The 25,695-nt window shown below is 32.8% G+C and overlaps 1 protein-coding gene across 6 annotated transcripts in view; it reads right to left on the bottom strand.

The window, feature by feature from the left end:
• Nucleotides 1–25,695, bottom strand: part of RAPGEF4 (Rap guanine nucleotide exchange factor 4) — a 339,342-nt gene that overhangs the window by 270,207 nt on the left and 43,440 nt on the right. For 5 of the 6 annotated variants that reach the window (XM_031960444.1, XM_031960441.1, XM_031960446.1 and 2 more), the window contains exon 3: nt 15,493–15,581. In XM_031960444.1, the coding sequence (XP_031816304.1) occupies nt 15,493–15,581 (89 nt within the window). Of the gene's footprint in view, nt 1–15,492; nt 15,582–19,637; nt 19,708–25,695 lie in introns of all 6 variants that reach the window. The other variant, XM_031960447.1, reaches the window with a different exon arrangement.

Below are 25,695 nucleotides of genomic sequence, written 5' to 3' on the forward strand. Positions count from 1 at the left end.
AGAAGATAATGATGTGTTTCAGAAGTTTGGAAGTGATAGGGAACAAAACAAGAAAAGGATAATTTCCTTATCTTTAAAATGGGAATAACGGTTATTGCATTACCTTCCTTTCAGAGCTATCATGAAGAAAATAGTTTGTATATCTAAAAAACACTGCAGAAATAACAGCTATTAAAACAACATAGTAATGCAGGTACTTGGAACACAAACAAATGAATTTGTATGCAATGTTGCTTATGAAGTTTGGAGGTAATTCTTTCTAGTTTTAGATAATGCCAATAGCTAAACATTCTGAAGAGCATTCTGTAAATATGTAATGATTGAATCACAAAACTAATGTTGCCTTTTGACCTGGAGATTCCATTCATAAGATACAATCCAAAGACACCATGAAAAAAGGGGGAAAGAACTAGCTATATGAAAATATCAATAGCTATTCTATTTTTACATAGCAAAACCATGTAGAAACAGTCTATATCTAAAAACTAATAAATGGCTGAGTAAAGTGCGGTTTGATAACATAATTCTATGATATTATAATAAATAATAAGATTTGAGGAAATATAGAATAGTAATGCCATATTTTAAGTGATAAGAAAACAAATCAATAGAATCAGAACTGACCATCCACTAACATTTATATTAAACATTTATATATTTATGTAAAATATTATATTATATATAAAAAATTGAAAGGGAAACAGAAACAGAAAAAAGAAAGGGAAAAAGAAAGGGAAAAGCAAAATGTGGACAACATGGTAGAACTCAGGACAGACCTAAGAAAAGAAACAGAATAATTTATTTTTTTTTGCTGGTTAAAGGCTAAATGTTTGTTGTAAGATTTTATCCCTTATTTTCTATGTTTATTTTTTACCAATGGTGATAAAATTATAATTTTAATAATTATATATAAAATAATTTTAATTGTTTATAATTTTTAATGATGCCAATAGTTATTCAAAAGTGATCTGAAACAATTTTTTATTCTATCATCTACCCTGTTATGACAAATAACTATGGGACACATGCAAGGGTAATTCTCTATGTTAGAAAATACATTGTTTTCCTTTCATGCATCTAATACATGATAATAGGCAAATATTATTAAGATCAAGTTAGAAACTCTGTGATCACATTACTAAGACAAATGTTCATAATAGTCCAGATCCCTGAACCATGGAAAATTGCCTCTGCACAGATATTACCATATAAAATTGTGTTCAAGAAAATAAAATCAATAATTTCTACAAAAAGAATTAAAGAGCAGGGAAGAACTAAGGGATGTGTTCAAGGAAACAGAGGTGAACATTTTCATCTTAAAAACTGTCCATAAGAAGAGATCCTAAGACTCTGGGTGTTTTGTATTCTCTCTCAACCTAGTAAATTTACCTCTTAGCAACTTTTGGCTAAGGGTGAAAGATGTATTATGATTTGTTACCACTCATTAAAAACTGTCAAGAACAAAAGGCTTTTTTGCATTTTGCTCTCCTGATCCTCTTACTATTCTTAAACTCTTCCTGCCTTCTTAAGTGTTTGAGATACTTCATTATTTTAAGTGATAAAACTTATCTTATTGCTGATAGTCAAAAGAGTTTGTATATCTCTTAGTTATTTTGCTCTTCATTCTTTCCATTCTATCAGTGCCTCTTTATATCCTCTAGAAGGCCTCTTACATTATTCTGTATATAGTACTTGCTCAATAAAGGTTTACTAAATGAATAGATGGAGCAACCAGGTGGTGTAGTGGATAAAGCACCAGACTTGGAATCAGGATGATTGATCTTCATAAATTCAAATCCTACCTCAGATAGTATTAGCTATGTTGACTCTAGGCAAGTCACTTGAGACAAATTGTATTAAATCTCTCATCTATAAAATGAACTAGAGAAGGAAGTGGCAAACCACTCCAATTATCTTTGCCAAGAAAATCCTGAAATGGGTTCACAAAGAGATGAACAAGATTAAAATGACTCAACAACAAGAAAAAATAAATAGATGAATAGATGGATATATCATAAACATATCATAAAGTGTGATTTTTAGTACATATTTTAAAGTAATAGGATATTCTGCCACTGGGTTGAATCATTCTTTCTAATTCAGTATATATAAATAAAAGGTAAGATAAATGAGATAAGCATCAAAGAAGCCCCTCAAGTTAGTCTGCAACAACATCAAACATGCATATGTATGTTTATACTAAGATAAGAATTCTGATATATGTGTATTTTACTTCTGAAGACTTGCATATATTTTTAATGAATGTTCCTACCTCTTTCTTGAATTTTCCATTGCTTAATATAGCTTTCTCATTTATTTCAGGTTTGCACATATCCTAGAACTCTATCTCTTTGTTAGGAAAATTCAATTTCATATTAACTTCAAAACATGAATATTAACAATAACTTCAGGGTCTCATGCACATCAAAAATGTTTATAGCTGCATTTTCCTGTAGATGCATTGAACTGGGAACAAATAGAGGATCATCAATTTAGGAACATTCAAATAAATTATAGTACATTTTTATAAGGCAATTTACTGTGCTATGCAAGCATAAGACGACTGATGCAAAGAGCAAGGAAAACAATACATGTAAAGACCACAACCCAATGCATGTATGACACATTTTAAAATGTATTTGGGACAGCTAGGTGGTGCAGTGGATAGAACATCAGCCCTGAAGTCAGGAGGACCCGAGTTCAAATCTGGTCTCTTAAGCTTATGCTTGATTAATAAATCAAGCCCCGATTTGTGGCATTTACCAATTTCCAAGGTATAAATTCTCACACTGAAAATTTAACAATCATTCTAATGAGTAAGTTTGAGCTGATTGGAATATATCCCTGCTCCCAACTCTATATCATATTTGCCCCTTATTTTTTTCCCCATCTACCAAGCCAACCATTCATTCTTTCTCTCATCCTGAAAACATATACTTTCTAACATTTACCCAACTTCTTTTTGTGGAATATTTAGAATAAATATCTTCATCTCATCATCTCAGGAGAAAAAGGAGGGAGAAATAGAGGGAAAGAGAGAGAGAGAGAGAGAGAGAGAGAGAGAAAGAGAGAGAGAGAGAGATAAAGAGAGAGAGAGAAGAGAGGAAGGCATGGAGGGAAAGAGGGAGAGTGAGAGGGAAGGAGGAAAGAAAGGAAATAGCTACATAGACATTTGTATTGCCACATAGTTAAATGCACAGATAGTGAAATTTGGCATGGAAAATGTTGGTCAAAGCATGTATAAATAGATGGCTATAATTTGAAATATATATCTCTATAGATAGATAGACAAGTAGATGAGCAAATGAATGAAGCAGAATATATGAAGTGTTAGATACAGTGTTAAGAATGCCAAAAAAGAATCTCAGACTCAAAGAGCTGAGGAATTCTAACATATTCTAACAGGAAGATACAATGCATAGAGTCAAGTGGTGACAGAGGAAAGATAAAGTCACAGAAGATGGCAATCAAATTGTACAGCCTTTCCAGAAGCCCTGAATTGATTTGATTACTATTCTCAGAACAGAAAGTGGAAAAGAAGGCAAAAGGAAAAAGAGAATATCCATGGCAGCATGGCAGGAAGAAAACATATTTGAGTGACTGGTTCTATTGAAATGTAGTGAACTCTTACCAATCAGCAGGGATGTGCATGGACTTTCTTAGTGTTTACAATATAAGTGTGTGGAATAGGCACATGAAAGATTAGGAAAAGTGGGCAGGATGAGCTATGTGCAAATAATAGATAGCTACTTGTTTGATTACACAAGTACATCTAAAAGAACTTTAAGCAAGAGTAGTACTTCACAATAGTTTATTATGATAGTTTTAAATATACTACATATCATCAAAACAATTGTATGCAACAAAAGCTTGTTATATAATAATTGGTCTATATGATAGAGGTTATTCTACCTTCTGACACTATAAATTATGGTTGACATCAATGTTAATTAATGTCTATGCTATTTAGAGTAGTTTTGCTTATTATGATATTATGAAGATATGATCTTAATATTTTTAATTTGAAAAAATTTGTAAGAATTTACCAAATTCTTTTTAGTTTCAAACATTTCTGCATCTCTTTCTTTTATTCCAAGTACAATCACATATTTACATCTACATAATTTATGATAGGGATCTTTCCTATTTGAATTTGTATCTTCTTTGTTAACAACTAACACAAGATGTGCATCAGTTCCTATCTCCTCGTGGTTTTTTTTTTTTTTTTTTTTTTTTGTATTCTTCATATTTATTGTCTCTTATAGCACAATAATATTTTATCATGCTTATGTATTCCAATCAACGGGCATCTATCTTTGTCCAATTCTTTGCTACTAAAAAGTGCTGCTATAAATATTTTGTTGTATATGGGGCCTTTCTTTTTTATTACTGGGATACATGCTTAACAGTTGAGTTTCTGCATCCAAGCATATGGTCATTTTAGTCACTTTTAGTCACAAAGCACAATTCCAAGTTACTTTTTAGAATGAGTGGAACAATGAACCGTTCTAAAAACCAGGTGAAAGGGCAGAAGGCCCCTTAGAAATTACTTAGCTGAACAGTTTTTCTTTAGGAGACAAAAAACCTAAGGTACAGAAAGGATTCATGAATGGCCCAATATATCAAAGGTATTAAGTAGCTGAGCCAGAAGTGGGTTCACATCGTCCTATTCTAAATCCAGTGTTCTTTGGTAGGCATTAGACCTGGCTTACAGACTTGCAAGAGACAACATGAGTAGGTAGTGTCCAAAAGTGACAACACTGTGACACCTTTTAGGGAATAAAAATAAATGTCCCAAGCCCTTCATATATATATATATATATATATATATATATATATATATATATATACACACACACACACACACGTATGTGTATGTGCAAATATCTGTGTACGTGTATACATATATACACAAAATGATATATATCACTAAATGATAATAATTATAATTTCTGATATACTTTATGATAATTTCTATTTTGTGGCCAATTCCAAGTAGCTTCTATCACTTTAGGTTTTTTAATATCCCGATCTAATAGTCAGATGGTCTGCAGAACACTCAAAGCCTCCAGGTTTGCTAGTCAGAGAAATCCTTGTTAGTGAAGCCTGATAGGAAACAGAATTCTTTTTTGCCCTTGTTGGATTTCAAACCATGACTCTTTAATTTATTTGTACTGCTATCATTACCATTATAAAACTGAGTTTTCCTGGGCCACTCTCTATCTAGAGTTATTGATTCATTTTGCTTAACCTATATAAATGGCAGCTCTTATCTGGCTGGAATGACTTCACCTCCCAGGCCAAAGCATCAATCTGGCTAAATTCCAAGAGGCTCACACCAGGAGGTTGACTCCAGAAAGCCTTAACATTTGTAGATGGAAGGACTGTGATTAGCAAAGGTAGAGAATATCCACATAAAAAGAATCTTTGAAATAGTATACAAAGTCAGCTTCTGTTTTTAAATGGAGTGGTGCTGGGTGAGCAAAAGTAATGTGTCATTATTTTAAAAGATTGCATCTAAGCAAAGAACTACACCTCTAATATTGCATTACAAACACATACATAACTGTCATTTGAAATTTCAATTTTCCCAAACCACTGAGATGTTATCAAGGTGAGATAAAATTTCATTAATAATAATATTAAATTCAATAATAATGAAAAAGGACCTTTGATAATTTACATATAACTTGGTAGGCAAAATTTAAAAAATATATTCTTCTATGACTTTTAGTCAACAAGCTATCATTTAATCAGTATCAAATATTTTTATTCATAAACTTACTTGAAATAAATGACTTGAATAAAGATAATCTCCCATTGAAAAGTCATAACTTTGTATACATGTTAGACTAACTTCTAATATTTTATTAGTCCTTTAATTATTTGATGTGAGGGGAACTCATTTTATTCTTTAAATTTTGGTCCCTTGGACAGCATTTTCTATTCAATTTGATAGATACTGGCTTCCCTACACTATTTCAAATGTATCATTCAAATTTATTGAGTGCTCCTGAGTCTTTTAAAATAATAAAATTTAATGCAGCCTGATCTTAGAGTTTGTCAAATAAACTTGATTGAATTTACTGTCAAGAGGAAAAACTATTAACTATCAAAGACACATTCAAGTTAAAGGCTTTCAACAAATAAGCAATAAAGAACCTTTTGCTATTTTCAGACCATGTTCCTGGAATCTGCTGGTAGTTATGCAAGTTATTAAGTAGGAAAAAGTTTGATAGGATAATTTGAGACACTTTGATTTAGGATGGTACTCTATACTTGTAAAGCACCATGGCTGAATCTCAACAGTTTTTCATTATTGGATTCCATGACAATAGAAAAAACAAATATAATCTGTTGTATTTTATAAAACATTTCAGTACTTTATTGAATCTTGTAAGTATGGGCATTCATTCCACCAGTGAAGATTTCAGCCCATCCACACCTTTTCATGTTGTTGTCTAATTCTTGTCTATGTCATCCTGCAAATCCTTCACAGAATAGCTATCCTGAACCTTGAATACCCTTTGTATGTGTCTATGTGTCGGTATGTGTATTTCAAGAAAATCAATGCAACCCTAATATTGTCTTTTTGTTTGTTCCCACTCCATCTTTCCTATTTCTTTTCTAGGCATATATATATCTTATGGCACATCTGTCACTGACAATATGTTCCAACCTACTTTTACCTACTGGTATACATTGCTTTTTGGGGACACAAAAGAAATGGTGATTCTTCTGAATTTGAAGTATTCCATGATTAAGGTCATATAGCATTATAAGGAAAATTATGTATATGCATTCATCCAATGACTTTTCATTGTTTACTATATGCAAGTCACTATTATTAAAAAAAAATTGATAAAAGACCCAAATTAAATAGTACTTGCCCTCTAGGAAGTTACATCCTATTGTTTATAAATATAGACTTTGATGGTAGGGAGCATCTTAGAATTACCAAAAGCACTGTGTATTTCCCAAACACATCCTAGTCCACTCTTCTCCTAATGAATTCTAAATTGAAGTAATCATCCATATATAATTCCTGTCCAAGATGTATGTAAGTTAATTTGAAAGTCATTTTAAATTTCAATTTTTCCAAACCACTGAGATGTTAGCAAGGTGAGATAAAATTTCATTAATAATAATATTAATTATTATTATGCATGTAGCAAGTTAATGGGCAACAGAATGGCAAATTACAATCTATTATCCAACTGTATGCCATCATCATTATCATAACAATAACAATAATAGTAAGTATTTATATGGTGCTTTAAGGTTTCCAAGCATTGTATATGTTATTTCATTTGATCCTTGCAACAATTCTATGAGGCATTCATTATTCCCGCCAATTTACAGGTGAGGAAACTGAGACTGGGAAAAGTTAAATGACTTGTCCAGGCAGCATTTGCGTTTGAGGCAATATTTGGATTGAGATCTTCCTGACTCCTTCCAGCACTCTTGCCGTTACACTCCCTGTCTTGTCATTTATGCAATATAGGCAATATGTGTTCTTTATGTCTTTAGTGTTTACCTACTTGCTTTATTTACTTGTAACACCAATTATCTTCTGAGTGGCCGTGGATCTCATTGAAAAGGCTGAGTGGATTCAATGTAGGATTCAGTGTAACTGAGAGGATATCATCCACAAATGGGAGCAGCAGGAGAAACTTATCATTTACATGGAACTTTTTCCTCCCTTGACTTGTGCGCAGGATATTCTGCATGCCAGTGGTGGCAATGTTCCGTATTTAATGCATGACTAGGTGGTACTGATAAGGAAATCCCCAAAGAACATGATCCAAAAAGGTGTCCATCAAGAAATCTTGAAAAAGTTTAACTTATGTCTAGGGGATTCCTTGAGGGAACAGAGCTTTTGAGGCTGTTTTGTTCTCCAAGTCCAACTGGAGGTGGGTGAGTTAATAATAAATACTCCAATAAAAGCAGCACAATCTTGTATCTATTACTTCTCTTCATCATCTACAGGAATATGAAGAATGAATGTATTGTAGAAATTTTCTGAGAAAGCTGTCTATTCTCACATTTTCATGATGTACATTATATACATTATTTGTAAATCATTCCCCAAAAAATTTTCTGGAGATGAGACAGCAAGAAGTATATGTGGGAGAAAAATCAACTTCAAATTCATTGACTTCTCTCACAGTTTAAATATAAGGAAATATATTTACAATTATAACTATATTGATTATCCTACCATAAATTAAGCATCCTAGTGGAGTTCTTTTACTGAAAATAGAAAGGGAGGGGGAAGGAGGAAGAATAGAGGAAGAAGGGGAGGGAGAAAAGGAGAGAAAGGAGAGGAGAGGGAGAGATAAAAAGAGGGAGGAAAGAGGGGTAGAAGTGAACAGGGAGAAAGGAAGATAAACAGAGAACAAAGGAAGAAGGGAGGTGTATATCTGTGCTTTGTAAGAAATAGCCTAGTATCCACATATACATTACTGATAAGACTTTTAGAGATATAGTCTTTGTATAAGAGAGAAGAGGATGACATAAATTACTGAGGAGTTAAAACTGGTAAACAAATTAGTTTCCTAAATTTCACCAAAATATATCTGGCATTGATTTTGTGCTTAGAAAATCTAAGCAATTTTCTAAAATATTCAAAGTTAGAATTTCAAGTGTCTAAAATATTTTCTTCTTTTTGACATTCTAGTACCACCCCCCTGTGGTAAAATAGCAGCTTTGCAGTCACAGCCATAGATTCCATAAAGTTTCAAATTGAAATGGGGCCTTTGATAATAACTAAGTTTTAGTTTTTCATTCTGGAGATAAGGAAATTAAATCCCGGAGAGTTGAATTAGCTTGTCCAAAATCAAACATAAGTGGCATAGATGACAGGTCTTTTGATTCCATATCCTTGCTCTTTCCACCAGACTCATATGGCTACCTTTATTTTGTATATATCAGGATATTATTTATCACATTAGATTATTAGTACTCCAAATAGACAATTAAGAAGTGAAACTGTAAATACTTTAATGGAACATCCTACTATTTTTTTTAGAATTAAACTCTACTAGCTAGATTCTATCTTTGTTTGGCTTTCAGCCCTTTACACCCCTTCGCTTTCAGCTAACCTCTTCATAATACTGATTTCAAGGCCTTATGCTATATATCTAAGCCACTTACTGTTACCATAACACCTACCTTCCTCTCCCATTGCCATTCTTTCCTTCCCCATAAGATTTACCAATATTTCCAAAGGGGAGAGTAATATAACCAAAGCCATATCCTTCTTTAATATTCTACTTGGCTATGATACAGTCAGTACATAGCTTCCCTTTTATATAGGTATTTTTTTTGAAATCATATAAATACCTCTGAGGAATTCTCAAATATGCAAGAAAAAGGAAGACAATTTTCTATAAAAATCTGGGTAGTCCTGTCATCTACTGTGATATCTGCAACCTCATAAGTCTAATACTTACTTGTAGAATTTGATTCCTTAAAACAGTGCAAAGAGGAGGCATGTATGCATGTAGGCAGGCAAAAAGTCACAAGAATTGTGAATATATATGTAAATCATTCATATTAATTTATTTTTACTAAAATTTTTGACATACTGGTTGTATTCCCACTAAAATTTAATGAAGGAAAAAATTTTAATTAAAAAATTTTCTTAAAAAATTTAATGAAGATCTGAGATTGCATTTTTGTTATTATATAAAAATAAGGGAAGAGTAAAACATCTATTAAAGTGTTGCAAGGAAGGATGTGTCCTAGTGGGAATATAGTAAGCATCCTTCCGCATCTGTCCTGAGGATGATATGTTATACTTCCTGAAGGAAATAGAGAAATAAAGTCTCAGTTTGAAATTTTCCATGTGGAAATTAAATGAACTAATTCTAAAATGAGGTTACCAAAGTCTTGGTTTCCTAATTTAGGGCCCATGAACTTGGTTTTTTAAAAAATATTTTAAAAAACTATTTCAACATTATTGATGTCCTTTATAATTTTGGTTTTTTTATTTTACATATCTAAAATATTATTCTGAGATGATCATTAGCTTTATCAGCCTTCCAATGGGATCCATGATATAAGAAAGATTAAGAATTTCTATCCTGGAGTAAGATGAGAAAACTATTTCATAGAGGCTAAGAAAAGTGGTAAAGTGAAAGCAAATCAAAGAACTGGGGAAGTGCAAAGAACATGGACAATCCTAGGAGATCTATTGCAGGGACTGAAAGTATACTTTGTGCCTAGGAGAGAAGAAAAGCTGAGTCAGGGTATTTCTTAAATCTTACTTCAAGGGACACTGATGCCTCAGCTTCTAGGGAGCTCCAAGAGGAAATCTGAGGCCTGATGCTGGCTCAGAGCCAATGATTTTATTTCCTCATCAACCAGAAAAGCTTATACAGATCAATACCAGCTGGGCTGTTTACTGTGTGGCTTTCTTCAAGTCATTTCCATCTCTTGTAGTCTTAGTTTTCTTATCTGAAAAATGAGGGGATTGCACTAGATCTCTAAGGAATCTCTCAGACTGAAATCTCCTGCTTCCCAAGAACAAGGGGGGAAGGTGACACTGATAAGATCAGTAGAGTGACCCAAGAGTCCATATTACAGAAGATAATGGCCTGCATGAAAAGGAGAGGCCTATGAAACATGGAGGGCTTGGAAGAGACTTAAATAAACTCAATAACATCAAATCACTTTTTTAAAACCCTCCATATCTCACTGCTACCCCATCCCTCACCCAGAAGTGTCCTCATGACATTTCCCCAGCTTCCATCCTACCTCTTCACTGTCCACTCTTTCCAAAGCCCCATCCCCACCAGAATTCTCAGCTGGGCCCAATTCCCATGAAGTCTGTGTTTAGTTTTATATTTTATTCTTAAATTCAATGAATCCTCCTTCTGTACTTTGTACATCCAAATATCTTCTATTGACAACTGCAGGTAACTTTGTCTTTCTCTACAAAGTCTAAGTAAAAAGAGGAAAAGGTAATGGGATGAGAAAGGCTTAGAAGGAAATCATTCATTCCCATTTCCAGTTATTGGTAGTTAAAATACTTATGAGCATTGCAAAGGGGGTGTTTTTTGCAGAGACAGGAAGGTAAGGGATACACTATAAATAAACTTTGTTCTACAGTGTTCCTTGAAGGAGGGAAGTCCAAAGTGGAAACAATAGATAGTAGACGTGGAAGGGAAGCTTATTAGCCAATCCCTTGGACTAGAGGGAGGAAGAAGAAGTTTGGAAGGATGGAGGAGGATGGCTAGGATTTTTCTAGAGACAAAGATCTCCAGTCATTTATACTAGAAGGAAGAACTAAAGTATCAGAAAGTTTTACCCTTGAGACCTTGTCACTCCCAATCCCTTTCTCTAACTTTCCTCAGTTCCTATCAAGGCATTAAACTTCCTTATGTTTTGCTTCTATCTTCTTCAAAAGGGGTCCAAAACACTTTCCAAGCTAATTTCCATGAGCTTATATTCCTTACCTACTGGTATGCTGATAAATGTTTAACAATAAGCTCTATAAATCAAGCCTTAATATGTAGTTTTTGCCATTTTCTAAAATGTAAACACACTGAAAATTTAACAATTGGCTCTTGAAAGTCATTTGACCTGGGCTCCCCCAAATCTTGTATCTCCCCATATCTATTCCTACTCTGTTGCCATGCCCACCCTGCCAAACTCACAGAGATTCTGCCTAGGTCACAGGAGTAGTTAGAAATTATGGGAGTCCTTTTCTTTCTATCCAGCTAAATGTTTTCTTGATTACCTGTATTGGCATTCTGAATACATTTTCCGAGAAATAACAACACTATCCTATATAGTAATTAAGTTCTAATACAATAAATTTTCAGTATTATCATATTTTTGATGGATTACAGATTACATGAGGTTTTTTTGGATTGTCCTATAAAACAAGCAACCATGAGCAATAGGTTCTTTGGAAAACTGTATTATGAAGTTTAAACTGCCAACTTATTCTAAATGAGCTTTTAAAAATACAGTACCTTCCTAAGTTGAGGATTGTCTATACTAGAAATAGCATTCCCTAAATTGTTTCTAAGAATACATTAAGGAAAACAACTTACTCTTCAAAAAAGCAGGAAAAAAATAGTCAAAACTCAGGATTGGACTAGCAGCTAAGAGCAGGAAAGGCACATTTTCAGAAACTTTTTCTAAGAAAAAGGTATCTTTCTTCTAGTGTGCCTTTTTGTCTCTCTTCATTCCACTTAATAATCCTCTCATATCCAGACTCCTTCTGCTAGGTCTAGAGAGAATGAGATGGTGAGTGAGGGAAAGGGTAGGGATCTTCATTGATACTCACTGAGTACTGCCAAAAATTTGGAATTTGAATAAGCCAAAGAAGTCAGAGAGAGCATTTAACTTTGCATTTGAGCCAAAAGTTAGCCTTGGAAGATATAAAGGGTCAGGATGTGCCAAGAACTCAGTCCTAATAGCTTTGGCCACTGTTTCTCAACTTAACTTGTCTTGAAATGTTGATGAGTCAAATCAACATGCTGAGGTATGCTGCAGTAAATCAGCAGGCTAGAAGGCTACCTCATACAGAATCACAGGATTCCTGATCAGAAAGAACAAGAAACTCCATTTCCAATAGTGCCAATAAATGGTCAGTAATACAGCTTTTGCTTTAAAAATCTGCCTTGTGATGGGAAACTCAGTACTTAACATTCTAGTCTCAGGTAGTTCTAAATGGTAGAAAATTATTTATATTAACCGTTCTGAAGCTTCCAATCACTGGTGCTAGTTTTATCTTGTAGACCCAAATTGTTGTTTTTCAGTAATGTCCAACCCTTTGTGACCATGTGGGCTATAGCTCTCCATTGCTGTCCGTGGAGTTGTCTTGACAAGAATACTAAAGAGACTCGCCATTTCCTTCCCCAATGGGTTAAGGCAAACTGAGATTAAATGACTTGCCCAGGATCACACAGCTAGTAAATATCTGAGGCCAGATTTGAACTCAGGCTTTCCTGACTCCAGGCTTAATGATGTCTCCACTGAGCCACTTAGTTGTGTCTAGACCCAAGTGACACAAGTCTAATTAATCCCTCTTCCATATGACCACCTTCCCAATATTTGAAGACCATTGTAAATCTCTGCTTCCTACTCTTCACCCCCAAGACTTTGCCAGTTTAAACGCCTTGAGTTCCTTGACATGGTTGATCACCCTGCATCCTGGTTCTCTTTTCTTGAGGCTCTTCAACTTGTCTGTTTTCTAAATTATGATATCCAGAACTGAGCACAATACTTCTGTTGTGGGCAAATTATAATAGCAGGATACGATGAAAGTGTCATGTCTTTTATTCTGCATCCTATTACCTCTTAATGAAGGCCAAGATTGCCTTGACTTTTTTGGTTGACAAATGAAATGGCTGAATTTGCATTTCATTAAAACTTAAGATCTTTCCTACCTGAACTATCTGGCCATGATTTATCCATCTTGTAACTTAGGAGATAGTTCTTGAATCCAAATACAGAATTAATGTTTATTGCCAATTAAGTTTGATCTTATTTTATCCAACCCATTGTTCTAGCTCATCAAGACCAGTATGGATCCTGGTTATATTGTCCAAAGGGTTAGCTATCCCTTCCAACTTTGTGATCCTCTGCAAATAAAGCATTTCTTTTTATGCTTTCATCCAATGCACAAGTGAAAGTGTTGAATGGTAAAATAGCTCCCTCTGCTGGCCCTCTTCTGTTTCTGAATTTAATAGTACAGCCATAAATTGAACAGCCCCATTAATCCAAACAACAATTACAAAAAAAAAAAACAAGACTAGACATCATTAGAATTATAATGATTTGTTTGCAAGTTTGGCACTTTCCTCATACTCCAGCCTTCCCTTCCAGCTGGAGTTCCCTCTTCTTTATGGTTCCCCTCTCTTTTAGGTACTCAGTTATCCTAGTCTCTGTTTCAAAGCCAATACCTGTTCTCAAAAGCTATTCTGATGACTCTCAGTATTTCAACTTTAAGTCTCCTCTGAAGTTTTATACTGAAAGAATTTCTGGAGCCTGAGTGAAGGCAGGGGAGAATAGTGTCCTCTCCAGCTGAACTTCAATAAAAGGTCTAACAAGGCTAAGGGATCATAGGCTCAAAAATGTACACCTCAAAGGCCATCTAATCCAAACTCCAAATATTGCAGATGAGGAAACTGGGACCCAAAGAAGTTAAATATATGTCTACGTTATATATTATTTTTATAATATATAAATGAATTAATGAATATATACATATATAGGAATAAATTAATCAACAAAAAGATATTAAGTAGTTGCTATGTTCAAAGTACTGTACTAAGTGCTAGAGATGCAAATAGGAAAATAAGGGAGTCCCTGATCTCAAGATCATATTCTAAGGGGGAAGACAACATATACAGATTTCAGTTTCAAGTCAGATGGAAAAGTGTTATTGAAATAGAGAAAAGTAATAAGTGTTAAAGGCAAAATCTGAACCCAGATCATCTCTCTCCGAACCCAATGCCCTTCACACTGTACCTTGGAGAAAATACTTAAAATGCACACCTACTATTGGGCAATTACTATGTCCTTGCCTTATAGACAAAATTGGTTAGTAGTGGTGCTGCTTCCCAGTGTCCTAAAACCATACTACCTCTGTAAGTCCAGGAGTGTTACATCCTCACTGGCCTGTGATGAAAATAGTCCTCTGGAGGAAGCCCCTGACCTATACTGCTACCCTAGCATATGTGGAGCCCAGTCCATGGAAGATGGATTAGTTCAAAGATCTATTCCTATCAATTTATTTCTCCCAACATGGAAATCTGAGGATTATGTCAGAGAATGAAAAAAAAATTCTTAAAATTAAGAGCTCATTGTACCAGGATTTGTTCTTTGGCTATCTTTGTTCATTTCTACTATTTTTCCAACTGATCGGTCTTCCTTTCTTATGTGGAGGATGGAAGGGAGAAACAGAGGGAGGAGAGAAATTAAAGAGAGGGAGAGAGAGACAGAGAGAGAGTAACAGAGAGAGACAGAGAGAGAAAGAGAGAGAGACAGAGAGAGAGAGAGAAAGAGAGAGATAGAGTAAGAAAGAGAGAGAGAGAGAGAGAGACAGAGACAGAGAGAGAGAAAGAGACAGAGAGACAGAGAGAGACAGAGAGAGAGAAAAAGAGACAGAGAGAGACAGAGAGACAGAGAAAGAGAGAGAGAGAGAGAGAGAGAGAGAGAGAGAGAGAGAGAGAGAGAATAAATCAATAATGATGATCAGAATTCTCCTGCATCTCCTGAAGGTAGTGAAGTTTCAATTTTTTGGGTAAACAGCATAATAGGAAGTAAAGCATTATGGTGGAGAAAGAATCGTGAGAGGACATCATAAAATGATAAGAAGGAAAAAAGGATGAAATTGATTTTTCCAGTGAAAAAATTAAATGCATGAAAATGTGAGGTCTAGGTCGTTTTTAATCATATTCTTTCATGTAAAATTATATAGTGGGCTATTTTTAAAAGCTTGACTTTAAAATAAATAAGGTGAAATCTTACCTGGTGACTGCTAGTTTCAGATACTTTAACATCCAAGGATCCCGCCAGAACTGCATACCAATTTGTTCCAATATCACCTTGGCGAAATACTGAAAAGAAGTAACATAAATAGACTAAGATAAGTTGATTACTTTATTTGATGAGTTTATTATATATTATCATAAATATGGGGAAAATATACCTTTATTTTTAATTAAAATATTTTACCTTTTTAAAATATTCCTATCTCTAATCCATTTTTTTCAAGTTTATAACATGCTGCTCTACTCTTTGTAAATATATATAGATCTTTTTCATTCTTTATGTAGGTTGACTTAACCTAGTCCTTTATCAAGAGGATTCTTGGGCAATAGCTTCTTCAAAACCACAGAATGATGGTATGTTTGCTATGATGAACAAAATGATCCTATGAGATTTTTCTAAAGAAAGATTGTGTTCAAGAATAGTTTTCATCTTAAGCATATTTTCTTAAGCACATTCTTCAAATTGATAATCATTTTCACTAAACCTCGATTTTCTCATTTGTAAAATGGACATCATAATACCTTTAGTACCTTAGCTCGCTAGGTTGTTTTGAGGCTCAAATGAGATAATACATGTAAAGTACTTTGCAAACTTTAAATAAAATGCCATCTAAATGCTAAACATTGACTATCCCAAATTGAACATGTTAAAGTATTTGCCCCACACATATAAAAACAAGCAAACTAATAGAATATAATCTAGCTATTTTTAGTAAAAATAGCAGACATTTATATCATGTTTTAACTTTTACAAAGCACTTTACAAAGCTCTGTGCAAGAGATATAGTACCAATTTTATAAACTCCAATCTTGCAGATGAGGAAAATGAAATCCAGAGAGGATAAGTAGTTTCCCCAAATTCACACACCTAGAATTTAAAACTAGGATAAAACCCAGAACTTCTGATTCCAAGTTCTTTCTATCATCTTCATGCAACTATGCATTTAAAGCAATATTCATTCATTCATTCCTGCATATAACAATGGTTTATCAAGAAGCATTTATTATGTGCTGCACACCACACTAGATTATGGGGTATAGAAAAATAAACAAGGCAGAATTCTTGCCTTCAGAAAGTTGATAATCTAGTAATCTACTTTCCAGACCCACATCTCATCTCATATGCTATCCAATAAATTATGCTACTAAACCAATCAAATATATTGTCCTTGGGGGGAAAATGCTGTTTACTCATTTATTCACTTTTCTATGGTTAAGAGGCTGACTTAACAAATGAATATAAGAAGCTTCTTATTTCCAAATCTCATTCTCTCTTTCTCTTGGAATGTCATAGAGTAATATTAGGGTGAGACAATGGAACTTATATCTATTTAAGAAAATATTTCTGAGCTATTCCAAAGAATAGTACTGAGATAATCGTGGGAGTGGGATTGAAATGCCTGATTCAAAAATTCTTTACAAACATAAGTATCTTTTAAAATAGCTATGCCAGATAAGGAGGTAGGAAGAAGCAGCTGAGCTTTTATACTCAATTCAGTTTCTAGTAGAGAAGTTAATGACAATCATCTAAAAATTCCATGGAAAATGAAATTCTCTTTTTAGTTCATCAGTCAAAATTTCTGAATGACATGACTGATATATAGGCAATTGTATAGAGTACAGATGCCATTATTCCCATTTTGTAGTTTAAAAAACTAAGGCTCAGAAAGGTTAAATCAATCATACAAAAAATTGAGTATTTAATGGCATTTGAACCCAGCCCTTCTAGTTCAAAGTCCAGCACTCTTCCTCTATGGAGGACAAGAGAAGGAAAAGTTTATATTATAATGTATTCATTTTTCAGAAGCAAAGTCTCTTCATGTGTACCAAATTTGCTTGACTGTTACTAGCAGAATAAATAAATATAAGCTCTTATTACTGATGCATAATATAGTCAACATTCCTTTCCATCAAATGTTTCATTATGTTCTGGTTAAGTGTGGGAAGGATTAGTCAAACTTTTGGGTAAATGTTAAACAAAAGAAAAAAGTGATTTTAAAAAAATCTTTCTTCAAAGCTGGCCTATTCCCTTTTGCTGGCTGCCATCATCAGCAATTAAGTTTTCTATTTAAAAAAGACCTTTTATAAGGAAATTCTCTGAAAATATCACAATAATTCATCTTTATCACATTTGTCTGCAGCAGGCTGACACTTTCACTTTTCTAAAAAGAGAAAAAGACTGAGTAATTGAGCAATTCCTCTTCTATATCAACATCATGTCCCATGCAAAAAAAAAAAAAAATTAGATCCAAGTGATCACTATTAGACATTTTCTACATTTATATTCACCAAGTCCAACTTTTTACTAATTCTTTTAGATGACTTCATTTTATGCATGTTATATTTTTTTCTCTCCTCTACCTTCAAAAAACAAACCTTTCTCATCCATAGTTTCATTTTATTTTCATAACAGCCCTATAAAGCACATAGAACAACTTTTAGTTTTCCTTATCTTATTGACAGGGAAACAGACTATGGAAAGAAACAATTGCCTTGTCTAATGACATGCATCTAATTATTACTTGATTAGGACATATTCCAAAACTGAGACTCTTGCCATGAGACTACATTGTCCACCTTCATGCCCTTCACCATCAACCTAGTGGTATCAATACCTATGAGATTGGGTATCAATACCTAGCTGATTGGGAGCCTTTCCTTTGAATTTTCTTTTTTCACCCTAATAATCTTTTGAAAACTAATTCATAATCAGATATATAATATCCAATTAAGCCCCAGGATCAATATGAATCATGAGAATCACTGGCATCTTGATGAGTATGTATTTATCAAGAACTTAGCCAAGAAAGTTTCATCATTTCATGAATCATCATGAGTAGGAATTATCACAGGTTCAAAGAACTAATAATTTCTAAAGTTGGAATGAACGTCAGTAGTTCTCTAGTCCAGCCCTTTTATTTTAGACATGAGGAAACTGAGATTCATCCAGAAAAGTAGAGTTATTTGTTCAAAGTCATACAGGTCATTAGCATCAGAGGGAGGATTTGAAGTCATGCAATACTCTGATTTCTGAACTAATATTCCTTCTACTATATTTGAACCTAAATTGCAAGGCAAGGCTTGCTCAGTTCAACAGACATTTAGTGGAATCCCATTTCCTTCAACAGAATCAATTTCAAAATGGCAGCAACAAACTTACTTTGTTGATATTTGTCCAACAATTCATACTTAGGGGTTTAGTTAAGACCTCCTTACCCCATTTAGGTAAGAATATGTCTCAATAAAATCAATAAGTCCAAAAATCTTGGACTAAGTAAGTCCACAAAGTCTTTGAAAGCCATTAGATGAAGTGAAATAATATTTAACAAGAAATCTGATCCAGTTGGAAGAGAGATTTCAATGCATTCGCTAGTTACTGCTCTGCATCCTACAAGAAATGAGTCAGGTAGAATGAGGAAGAATTCCAGAAATTCAAGCATGCAGCTTTCCAGCACACTTTTAAGAAACAAAAAGTAGAAATGAGCTGTACCAGAAAGGAAAGATAATAAAGAGGATTATACACATAAAACATAAAAGCATCTCAGAGTAGAAGACTCTGGGAAAAGTCCCAAGAAATAGCAGCTTTTTCTCCAGTTTCCTTTCCTGGTGCCTGTCTGTTCACAGACACTATAATATAATCTTCTATACATTACCCAAACATTTCCAGTAAATTTCAATGCCCCCTAAAAGCCAGGAGTTAACAAAAAATACATATAAATGTAAAGTTAGGCAAAGATATCAACCTCTGTCTAAATGTCAAGAATTTTTCTATCTGAGAGTTTGTCAAAAACAAACTTCCTCAAGACAAAGAGAAGGGAACTATGTGGACTTTAAGTGTCATATTTTTCCTTACCTTTAAAATTAACTAATTATTATACTTCACTTAGAAGTATAGAAATCCACCTTGGCAGAATGAGAAGCTCACGCAAGAGTTTGCATAAATGTCCTAGACAGAGTTAGTAAGTGAAGATGTGATAATTTTGGAAAAAATTTACTAAATTGGATGTCCTACCCACTTACTATTACCTACTTACATAAACTTAGAGTTTATGCTGGAACTAATATTGAAAGAGTACCATTACTCTTACAGTCCAAAGTTGTTAAATCTTCAAAGATATTTACCACCTGTGGATCCTAAGTGCTCCTCCATACATCCAAGTGACATGTGCTTCATACAAATTTTCAGGGATTCCTTTTTGAGAGTCAAAAAAAGAAAATAATATGAACATAAAATCTATTTCTCATAATCTTTTTTATGTCTGCAAGAGTCAATGCTTGGTGGTGGAATTTTGGCAGTGGAACAAAAAAGGAAACCTACTTCTTTTTCATTTTGTGGAGTGGGATGATGATGATAAAATATTTATTATTAACATCAGTCTTGGAGACATATTTAATTATAAAACCAACACGAAGAAATCCACCCCCAAGTTGGTAAAAAGTGAGGCAAATCTGGTAGTAAAAAAAGCTGACACTGATCTTTAGGGTCATGGGTTTCACCTGCAATAAGGTTATTCTACAGGATCATGATAGAAAATTGGGGCAAAAAGGAATTTAGCAGCCAGAAGATAAGAACCTATAAGACAGGAAGAAAGAAATGGAAGGAGTCTCAGGCTGCCCCATACTCATACCATTTACCATGAATAAGAAATACAAAAACTTCTAAATAAACACACACACACACACACACACACACACACACACACACACACACTCATGCCCAGTCCTCTCCATCTACCAAAATAAATTACTTTTAAAAATCTGTCTGTCACTAATCACTAAACCTGTTCACTACAAGCATTTTGGCAGTCTTTCCAGCCCTACATCTATGCTACCATGGTATTACAAGTCATCAAATAGAAGCAAAATAGGTGAGTACTATCTTGAGTCAGGAAGACCTGAATTCAAATTTGACCTCAGACGCAGGGAAGTCACTTAAGCTTTGCTTTGATTTTCCCATCTGTAAAATAGAGATAATAAAAGCACTTACTTGGCAAAGTTGAATGAATTAAATAAGATCACAGTTGTAAAACACTTACTACAATGCCTACCACATAACTGTTCAGTTATCTTCAGCATCACTGACTTTTGTATTCCCTTTTGAGGTTTTCTTGGCAAATATGCTGGAGTGGTTGGCCATTTCCTTCTCCAATTCATTTTACAGATGAGAAGATTCAGGCAAACAGGATGAAGTGATTTGCTCAGGGTCACACAGCTAGTAAGTGTCTGGGGCCAGATTTGAACTCAGGAAGATGAGTCCTCCTGACTCCAGCTCCAGCATTCTGTCCTTGTACATAACAAGTGCTTAATAAATTCTAGCTTCTAACCCTTAAATTTTAAATGACAACCAAGTAGAGGACCCTATTTAGACAAACATTTTTCAAGTTCATACAGTCCTACTGAAATGGGTTTGTTCCAAATTTCAGGATCTTGTTGGATAATCAGAAGATCCCTTGGGAGAAGCACCAGCTCTTAGGAGTAGACTGGCCCTTTGCTTCACTTTATGGAGCCATTGTTGTCTTTTCAAAATAAATGTCAGCAACGTCTATTTCTATTCTTTACACCACATTCATCTTCCTGACAACGTTCTGTCCCACTGCTTTCTGCTGCTGGCAGTTTCCATTCAAGTCAGTTCCTCAACTAGGGAAACTCACTACCTTCTTAAACACAATTGTGAGGGAATCTGCTGTTGATAAAAAAAAAAAAAAAGTCACCATAAGAGCCAAGACAATGAGGTCATGGGGTAGAGTAGGATAGTTTAAAAAGTCAGAGAATGAAAAGAAGAGATTTCTCTGTGTCCTTGTTTCTATTCTATAATGCAAAAATTATTGATAGATAATGAAAATTTACTTAAATGTTCTAAAAGATTTTATAACAAAAAGAAAATATAAAAAGTGAATTTGAAGATAAATATTAACCATGCTTCCAAAAACTCATCTCTTTTTTTTTTAAAATTTTTATTTAATTATTAAATTTTTACATTTTGACTTCTGAGGGCTCTCTTTTCCTCCTTCCCTGTCAGTTCTTTCTCTGAAGATGGATAGCCACCTTCCTTTATATGTCCTTTGTAGATGATATAAATATATTTATATTATTCAGAATAGCTTAATCATTCACAGTTATTTTTCAAATAATATTGCTTTACCATAGACAATATTCTTTGTTCCACTTGTTTCACTCTTAATTATTTCATGCATTCTTTCCATGTTTTTTTTTTTTCAAATCAACATGTTCATCATTTTTTTCAGGATGGTAGTATCATTATAATTATATTGCACAATTTATTCTGTCATCCCCAAATTGATGATCTTCCCTCGCTTTCTAATTCTTTGTCACCACAAAGAAAGCCACTATAAATATTTTAGAAAATATAGATTCTTTTCCTTTTTTTCTGATCACCATCAGAACTAATAGTTGCTGGGTCAAAGGGTAGACATAGTTTTATACCTCTATGGAAATAATTCCAGATTGCTTATAACTCTTTTAATAGTGCATCAGTGATCCAATTTTTCCACATTCTCTCCAAGATTTATCATTTTCTCCTTCTATTATTTTAGCCAATCTGATAGGTGAAAGAGTACCTAAAAGTTCTTTTAATTTTCATTTCTATAATCAATAATGATTTAAAGAATTGTTTCATATGACTATCACTTTGACTTTTTCATTCAAAAACTATTTGTTCATATTCTTTGACCGTTTATCATCCGAGGAATGACATATTCTTTTCAATTTGATGAAGTTCTCTATATATTTGAGCTGTTTGGCCTTTATTCAAAACGTGTGTAATATTTCCCAAAATTTTCTGTTTCCTTTTAATCTTGGCTACATTAGTTTTCATCATATTATCAAAATTGTCTGTTTTATATATCACAATGCTCTCTATTTATTCAAAAATTCTTTTTCTATCCATAAATTTGGTAGGTATGTTCCATAAGTATATGTTCCATGTTCTTCTAATTTACTTAGGATATTTCTTTTTATGCAGGGTCACATCTCAGTAAACAGCACAAGATATGTTCTATGTATTAGGCAAAAATTGTTGGAAAGACTGTTTTCCAGTTTTTCCAACAATTTTTGCCTAATAATGAATTCTTATCCCAAAAGCTTAAAGCTTTACATTTATCAAATACAAGAATCCTACAATTATTTACTGCTGTGTATTACATGTTTCCTTTGTTGCACTGATCCCCCTTTCTATTTCTCAATCAAGATAGGGTAGTTTAGATAATTATTATAATACAGCTTAAGGGCTGGCCCTTCTATACATTTCCTTCTCTTAGTTTTTTTTTTTTTCATTAAATCCTTTGATATTTTTGATCTTTTGTTCTTCCAAACAAGTTTTGTTGTTATTTTTTCAAGCTCAATAAAATAATTTTTTGGTAATTTGATTGGAATGGTACTAAATAAGTATACTAGTTTAAGCCAAAATGTGATTTTTATTATATCAGCACAGCCCACCCATGAATAATTATTTTTTCCAATTATTTAAATTGGACTTTATTTAAATTTAAAAAATATTTCATAATTATGTTCATATACTTCCTGAGTTTATCTTGGCAACTATATTTCCAGATATTTTATATTGTCTACAGTTATTTTTAGTGAAATATCTCATATCTCTTTTGCAGTGGGTTTTTTTTTTTTTGATGATATGTAGAAATTCTAATGATTTATATGGGTTTATTTTATATCCTGCTACTTTGCTAAAATTATTGATTATTTCAGCTTTTAGTTGAATCTTTAGAATTTTCAAAATATCCCATCATATTGTTTGCAAAAAGAGACAGTTATATTATTTATCCGTTGTCCATTCTGATTCCTTCAATTTTTTTTTCTTCACTTTTTGATATTCTAAGTTTTCTAGTTAATGCTTACTGATGGCTTTAGGTCCTTCTTATCATTTTAAGGAAAAATCTATTTATGTTTAAATTTTCAGGGTTTTTTAAAATAGAAATATATTTTGTCAAAAGCTTGATCTACTATGATTTTTGTCACTTTTACTTTAGCAATTTATTATCAATTATCAATAAATTATTAATCATTTATTTTCCTTATATTGAATTGTTTTAAATACCACTGGATCATAACATATAATCTTTGTGATATATTATTGCAGTCTCCTAGCTAAATATTCATCAGTGAAATTGGTCTATAATTTTCTTTCCTTTTTTTTTTGCTCATCCCATTTTAGGTATCAGCACCATATATATTTATTTTATAAAAGGAGTTTGTGGTAGGACACTTTTTTGACTATTATTACAAATAATGTATTTCGTATTAGAATTAGTTAATCTTTAAATGTTTGGTAAAATTAACTTTTAAATCCATATAATCCTGAAGATCTTTTTTTCCTAGAAAGTTTATTTGTGGCTTTTTCAATTTCTTTTTCTAAGTTTTACTTAGATATTCTATTTCCTTTTTTGTCAATCTGGGCAATTTGTACTTTTGTAAGTATTCTTCCATTTCACTTAAATTGATGTTTATTATCATATAATTGGGCAAAATAACTCCTAACAGTTGCTAATTTCATATTTCTTAGTGGTCTCTACCCTTTTCATTTTTGATTTGGTTTTCATCTTTCTTTTTGAAAATCACATTAACCAATGATTTATCTGTTTTCTTGGATTTTGTTCATAAAACCAATTCATATTTCATTTACTGATTTAATGGATGTTTACATTCAGTTTTATTAATCTCACTTTTAATTTTTGGATTGTTAATTTACTGTTTAATTGGGTGTGCTAGTTCTTTTTATAGTTTTTTCCAATTGCATACATAATTCATTGATCTTCTCTTTCTCAATTTTAAAGATGAAAACATTTAGAGATATAAATTTTTTTCTGATTACCACTTTTACTGCATCCTATAAGTTTCTATTTGTTGTCTTGTTATTATCATTCTTTAATAAAATTATTTTTGTTTCTCTTGTTCTTTTGGAACAATCATTCTTTCAGATTATTATTTAGTTTTCAACTAGTTTTAATCTATGTCTCCATGGTCCTTTATTAAATACAATTTGATCACATTATGATCTGCAAAAGATGCATTTAATATTTCTGCTTTTCTGAATTTAAATATAATGTTTTTATATCCTAATATATAGTAAATTTTTGTAATGGTATTCAAAAAGCTATGTTCTTTTCTACTCCCATCCAGCTCTCTCCAAATGTTCATCATATCTAGCTTATATAAGATTCTATTTATCTCCTTGACTTTTTATTTGTTTTTTTCATTAGCTTTATGTAATTCTGAAAAAGGAAGCATGAAGTCCCCCACTATTATAAATTTTCTAACTATTTTCATCTATAATTAACTTAGCTTTTCTTTAAAATGTTGGATGCTCTAACATTTGGTGCACATATGTGTAGTATTGATTTTCCTTCATTATCTTTGATACCTTTCCACATAATATGGTTTCTTTGTTTACTTATTCTAATTAAACTTGTTTTAGCTTTAACTTTGTCTAAAATCATAATTGCTGGGGTTGCTTTTTTTTTTTTCATCATCTGAAGCATAATAAATTCCACTCGAGCTCTTAACTTATACTCTATGTATGTCTCTGATTTTTAAATATGTTTCTTGTAAACAACAGATTGCTGGATTCTGGTTTTTTAACCATTCTCTTATCTGTTTCTGATTAATGTGTGAATTCATCACATTCACATTCAAAGTTAAAATTACTAGGCTTGAATTTCCCTCCAACATATTTTCCCTCACTGTTTATATTTCTCTCTTTTTTTTTAATCCTATTTCTCCCCAAAAGTCTCACTTACTTCTAATCACTGCCTTCATAATCCACACACCCTTTTAGGAGTCTCTTCAATATCCTCTACCTTACCTTATTTCCCTTTAAGCAGAGTTTTATACCCTTTTTCAGTCTTTTAATGCTAAATATTGTGTTATCTCAACTATAACTCCACAGTACTTAAATTATCTCTTTCTAGTTGCTTCTAATATTTTCTCATTACACTAAATGCTCCATTAGATAAGTAGATGTAGGATTTATTAAGTTTTTACATTGTGCCAGGCACTGTGTTAATGTGCTAATTATTTAGACAAATAGAAGAGAGTAGTATTAGAGATAATACAAAGTAGTAGATAATTCTAAAGCCATTTGTATTTAGCATTGAGCAATATTTTTATTTTGTTGTTGTTCAGTCATTTCAGTCATGACTAACATTTT

This window comes from Sarcophilus harrisii, chromosome 3 (genome assembly GCF_902635505.1).
Source record: "Sarcophilus harrisii chromosome 3, mSarHar1.11, whole genome shotgun sequence".
Taxonomy (NCBI): Eukaryota; Metazoa; Chordata; class Mammalia; order Dasyuromorphia; family Dasyuridae; genus Sarcophilus; species Sarcophilus harrisii.